Here is a 6,066-nt window from a genome sequence, read left to right on the forward strand (position 1 = left end):
AGTGGGCCTGGGAAGGGACAATCAGTAAAGCAGGTTGACGTAAGGCCGGATTGGTGCAAGCCCGGACGACCCACAGCGTTGAGCAAGCGACCACAACAAGGATCCAACTTTCCCGCGCTGGAGCCCCATGCAACGGAACCAGGCGAGGATAGGTCGGCAGAATCATAGGAAGATAGACTCAAACAGTTCACTATCTTTTAGGTGTACATTGTTATCATATCCACGTGTATTGCCCCACGGTCGAATATATAAGGCCTTGGGGGCACCCCATCAAAAGGATCGATCCCATCATTCAGCCATCCACCTCAACTCTCCACGTTCTCGCTTTAGAGAGCTACCTTGTAACCCATTACACAAAGCATACTCATCAGGACGTAGGGTGTTACGCATCTCTAAGCGGCCCGAACCTGTAAACACTGTCCATTGTCCCTCGTGCATCTGGCACGAACCATTTTGCTACAGTCGGCGACACCGTCCTACTCCTAAAACACCTTGAGGGACAACCCCGGGTGTGCGGTCGGACCCAAAACACCGACACTATTCTCGTGTGATCGTGCATGATAAGAAACAACACACTTGAGTTAGTTTGCAGGCGAGGATAGGCACCACAACCCAAACAAGAAACAAATATGAAAGGGAAATTTGGATCCATACCATTAAAAGATCACCACTTTGGATCCATACCATTACTATCTCACTTACATGTGGGTCCACATGAGCCAATGACATGTGGGGTCCATGGTATATATCTAAAGTTTGGATTTTTTAATGGTATAGATCCAATTGTTCCAATATGAAAAGTCTGAATTCAGAAAGACAGATACCCTTCTGCAGTCCATTTTTTATTAGCAAATTCAGCACTTCATCTGAACTCTGAAGGCTTGTACATCACTGGGCCTAAACATACGTATGGGCTGACGATACCAATAAAGGCTCAGCCCAAAATATGTTTAGAGCCGTCGAGGCCGGCGAGCAGGGTAAAAAATGTTGCCGCGTGCTCGCTCTCTCCATCTCAGGTCTCAGCTCAGCGCATCGAATCTGGAGTCCAAGCCCGACCCGCAGCCCGCAGCCCGTCTCGCCTCGCGCTCGCGAAGGCTTCCTTTCCTCCCCCTTTCCGTCCAAAGTCTCCAAGATGGAGTACCCCCACCAGCAGGCGGGCCCTTCCTCCACGACCATCACCCTCATCTGTCCGTACGCGACTCGCCGCAGGAAGAGGGCCGCGGGCGACGACCTCTCGTCGGCGGTGGACATGGATGTCGACGCCGACGCGCAGCGCGCCACGGTACGTACGCGCTCCCGGTCCTTCCCCGTTCCCCGCCGCGTGCTCACGCGCTTATTGCGCGATTGGGTCCGCGTCGCCGCCGGGCGAATAGGAACAGACGCAGGCTCCCGGTAGTTTCGGTTCTTGGAGCCGTCTGCAGTTTCTTGGGCAGGGTTCTTGGATAATTTCGGGTTCGCGCCGGCCCTAGGGTCCGGAGTTCCGAATTTGTGTGTGTAAGATGGGTTCTCTTCTCATCTTCTGAAATGACCATTTGGGGAATGAACACATGCATGATTGTTTGGGGGGTGGTCATGTGACATTCCCAAAATTACAAATTTGAATTGGTTTCTGGGAGGGTTTTATTTTTAGAGTAATGATCATACTTTCTTTTTTTGGGTCAAACCTTTGTATTCTGAATTCTCCACCTGTCATCTAGGTAGATGTGACAGTCTGAAAATGAGTTTTCTTTGGAAAATCCCAGGACAAGCTGAAAGCAGTGTCAGAGGCACTTGGGCATGAGATCCGGGTTTTTTCAAGTGAGAACTTTGCTTCACAAACCAGCAAGTTGCCTAGTGCAGATCATGGTACCTAAGTGTCATCTTCTTTTATCTTTACCAAAATCTGTCCTGTGTTTATGCTAGTTCTGCAGTGACATCAAAACATTGTTATTGCAGAGGAAGATGACGACTTTTATGAGCTTCAGCCTGCTGATTACTACAACTTGATTTCAAACAGGATGGGAGGTAGAAAATATTGTTTCGGACTTTAGTTATTTAGTGTCAACTTAGTTTAATATATTGACCAACCTGAATTATTTTGCATTCTGATTTACTTACGGTAGCACTGTTGAAAATGGCAAATTTGTGCAGAGCACTTTAAAATGCTGAAGACTCGCAAGATGCGGGAAGCAGAACTTGCTGCTCAGCGAGCAAAGAGAACAAAAGTAGGGTTATGATGCACATCATTTACATTTATTTATTTTTTACGATCAATCAACGTGCAATGCTTCTTCATCCAGTCCTCTGTACAAAGGAACACTTTGAAGATGGCAATTGTTATTACCAGTTCTTTTGTTACATTCTGTGTGTGACTCGTAGTTACCTCCTTTTTAATTCAGCGCTGAGCAGTGCCTTAAGAAATGTTTGAAGAGCAGTTTTTTCTTATTTTACATAAATACTCCCTCCGTCCCATTATACACGGCGCATGCATGTTTTTGGTTTTGGCGATGTTACTAAGCAGTCTGAAGTATCAAGGAGGCAAGTAATTAGTCAATGGCTGAGACATCACATGCATTCATCGGGGCGTAGCACCCAAGCTTCACACGTGGGCTGAGTACCACACAAAAACAGAACGGTGGATGGACCTATGCAGCCACGTGCGCCCGACGATGGACGGACTTTGCATCAGCGGCGTAGATGACTGTGCTAGTTAATACGTTTGCATGGATGAATGTCTTGGTATCTGCAAAGACCCCTGTAACGCCCTGTAAAACGGAATGGAGAGAGTATATGAGTTAATTAACTTCTATCATGTGAAACTGTCCTAAGAAAATAAAACATGGCATAACATTATCTAGTTCTAGCTGCTTGTTTTAAAGCAAATTGTCTCATTCTTAACTTATTTTGAGTTTTTTAACTGAGTTACATCATTATGAGTTCTAAATACTTGTTTTTAATGGAGTAACCACCTTATTATAGACAGTAATGAGGGTGCGTTTCCCGGATGGCTACATCCTTGAGGCTGACTTTATTCCATCAGAGAGGATACATAGTCTAGTGGACCTGCTCTTGAAAGTACTTGCTAGACCAGATCTGCCATTCTATCTTTGTAAGTTCTGCTTCTCTCTTAGCAGGGGTAATATATGTAGAGTTTACCTATGTTTTTTCTGTCCTCTTTCACCCTTCATCATTCCTTCGCATTTTACCATTGGATAATTTGTTCTGGATATGAATTGCTACAATTTGTCAATTAGATTTTTCTTATAGTTATTCTTGGCAAGCGAACATATTGGCAATCATTAATTAGGGAAACAGCTAACTGACACAAATAATTTCGCACTTACGAAATCTGTGATTTTTTAATACATCACTTTGTGTGAAGGGTTTTAGAGTCGATATTAGCTGCTATTTTCATCATGATGCAATTATTACTAACCGCTACAAACAATCTGATACCAATTGCCTCAAACCTTGATCTAGATGGCACTAGCACCTAACCCAAGCAGCGCGACCTCACCGATCGGCAGCAGCTGCACCGCAAGGGCAGGGATAGGAGAAAGTGACTAACCCTAACATTGCTATTCGTCTTGCTTACCCACAATGGTAGCTGGTTGCACCTTTTATAGAGCTACTAGGCATGGCCCTAACAGATTAAAACTAATCTTTTGTAGTCACTAATCCTTAACAAAACTGATATACTTGCTATCCAATCTTCTGATTCCTTATAACGCTAAAGATAAGAATAGTCCCATTGGTTACAAGGATAGGTAACTGTTCGCGTCAACAGTAACACCTATAATCTGCACGTGACAGATTGTATAAGTGTAGAGCCCCTGAACACTGATTCATCAAGTCAATACAATAGTAAGAAATGGGAAGTCTATTTTCAATTCGCTTCCTTCTGGCAGTTTGGTGCCTATTCTGGACCACAGAATCATTTTCAGTGAAGAGATTATGTTGTAAAAGTTAAACAGCCACAGCTTATAAAGTGATGCTTATGATTATCTATCATAGTGCCTATTTTTAGATAAATCAAACATGCATCACTGAACTTGTATGCCAGATGTTCCTTAGATTGAATTTGTGAAATCTATAGTCTGATAATCGTTGTGATCTTTGGTATTATTTGGCGTGGGTTTGACACTTTGACTTGTATATAAAGTTATAATTCTATGCATCTTCCATACTCATATCTTAAAGACTTAAACCTGTACTGTTTGCAATCTTTTAATGCCTGGGTCTGTTTGATTCAACAACAGATACAGTACCTCCAAAGAAGCGAATACTGGACACATCACAGGACTTCTATACAGCTGGTTTTGTCCCTGGGGCTAATGTTCATTTTTCTTATGATCTCCCTGAAGGTATGCATCATCATAATGACTCATGCCAAGTTAAGAAATAAACAACAATTACCTCTCAGCTGTATGTTTCAAATATATGGTGTAATTTAACAGAGGTCAATTCCAGTGCCATGCTTTTCTCCTCACCCCATCCGCACACGCAGAAATACATGCAAATACATGAAATAATTTGTCACTGGTGGTGCCTATGTCAAATTATTTATTTCGCCCCTGTTAGTCTGATACTATACAAGAGTATCATGGTTGTCACTTTGTTAGACATTTAGATACTCATGAGTTCTTGACTTCTTGCAATGAGTTGTATCAAATGTTTTGGACCTGCAGTTTCGTTGTTAAATGCAGATGATCTAAAAGCAGGACCCTTTCTCCGCGAAGAAATTCTAAGTTTGGATGGATTGTCACTTCTGCTGAAACCTGCTAGTCAACCTGATGATTCTAGAATGAACTCTTCTTCTCTTCAATCTGATGCATCTCAATCTGTTCCTGTACCAACAACAACAAATAAGAAGCCTGGCAGACCAAAGTGGCTGAAAAGGTAACATTATTTGTTCGTCTTAATTGCAATATTTGTTTGGAGGCCTTTTCTAAGTTTTTTTGTGTGAATATTCTAATTCCATCCAAAGGAGAAAAAAATTCTAGAGTATTCTTCTTTCCATTGTGGTCCAATAATTAAAAGGAGAAAAACCTGTCAAGTTTTTGGTGATAATTGTTATGAATAGCACTCATATCCAATATGAGGGCACTTGCTGCTCTCATGCATATTTGAGAAAGTTATTTCCTTATCATCTTTTGGTAAGTTAGCATATGCACTTGCTATCCACCGTTTCAGAACATTTGTAGAGTTTGCAAGGAGCTTTAAATTGCAGTTTCATTTTAGTGCATGCATCTAATACTATTCTGATTGTTGAATCAACCCCACCACCATAGTCCATAGGGTATGTCTCGTGATAATTCTGTTTGCTTGAACTCACACGTGTGCTCTAGCTACTTTGTTTCAGAACATATTGTGACTTGCTGGATCACGACAAAATAACTGGTACCCTCTTCTTGCAGGTGATACCACTCCAGGTGTCAAGTGTGTGCCATCAACACAGAATCACTCTGTTAGGCTTCTAAACACTATTAATGGCCGAACAAGCTCAAATCTGAACAGGCTACACTGCTGTAGTACAAGAATTGGATCCTCTGCTTACAGAAGCTGCAGGGGCATTAGAAATAGAATCCCACCTTTTTTTTCTAGGTGGGAGCCAAGTAGCATGTAAATTTGAATGTGTCGCGACTCATCAAGTCATCAGAACAGTGCTCCGCTGTGGCTAAGCACTTTGTCATCTTACATTTCGTGTGAACCCCATAGGAAGCTAGAAACGGCGGAGATAATAGTCCAGTGCTGTTAACGCTTCACGGTGCAATGCCATGCCTGTCTTCACTATTCAGTCTTGACAACAATATATTTCAGAAAACTGAAAGTGCCCGAGGTAGCTGGAATATACCAAGTGAGTGTGGCTTCCACCATGGCAACTTTATTCGGGTCTCATACCCATCTCTCTCGATGCGATTACTATCACATTACGTGGTAGTCCCTTGGTAAAAGGATCTGCCATATTTTTATCTGTTGAAATATAAGTCACACTTATAACTCCGGAGTTTCTCAACTTTCTGACAGACTTCAATCGTCTTTTGACATGTCTTGATGACTTTCCATTATCCTTAGAACTCGTCACTT

At 42.5% G+C, this 6,066-nt stretch overlaps 1 protein-coding gene across 3 annotated transcripts; it reads left to right on the forward strand.

The window, feature by feature from the left end:
* The first annotated feature begins 964 nt into the window (after window positions 1–964).
* Window positions 965–5,864, forward strand: LOC100216964 (uncharacterized). 3 transcript variants are annotated; one of them, XM_008663273.3, is made up of 8 exons: window positions 965–1,282; window positions 1,743–1,845; window positions 1,936–2,004; window positions 2,131–2,204; window positions 2,959–3,088; window positions 4,239–4,343; window positions 4,686–4,878; window positions 5,397–5,864. In XM_008663273.3, exons 1-8 carry the CDS (start codon window positions 1,133–1,135, stop codon window positions 5,398–5,400), a joined length of 828 nt encoding a protein of 275 aa, XP_008661495.1. In that variant the 5' UTR covers window positions 965–1,132; the 3' UTR covers window positions 5,401–5,864.
* Window positions 5,865–6,066: the final 202 nt, after the last annotated feature.

Source organism: Zea mays, chromosome 10, assembly GCF_902167145.1.
Source record: "Zea mays cultivar B73 chromosome 10, Zm-B73-REFERENCE-NAM-5.0, whole genome shotgun sequence".
Lineage (NCBI taxonomy): Eukaryota > Viridiplantae > Streptophyta > Magnoliopsida > Poales > Poaceae > Zea > Zea mays.

Excerpts from the sequence above, each read along its gene's own strand:
- LOC100216964 (XM_008663273.3), top strand. The coding sequence starts at position 1,133 with ATGGAGTACCCCCACCAGCAGGCGGGCCCTTCCTCCACGACCATCACC. Across the intron at positions 1,846-1,935 it reads GTTGCCTAGTGCAGATCATG|AGGAAGATGACGACTTTTAT; the intron begins GTACCTAAGTGT and ends TTGTTATTGCAG. Across the intron at positions 3,089-4,238 it reads AGATCTGCCATTCTATCTTT|ATACAGTACCTCCAAAGAAG; the intron begins GTAAGTTCTGCT and ends ATTCAACAACAG.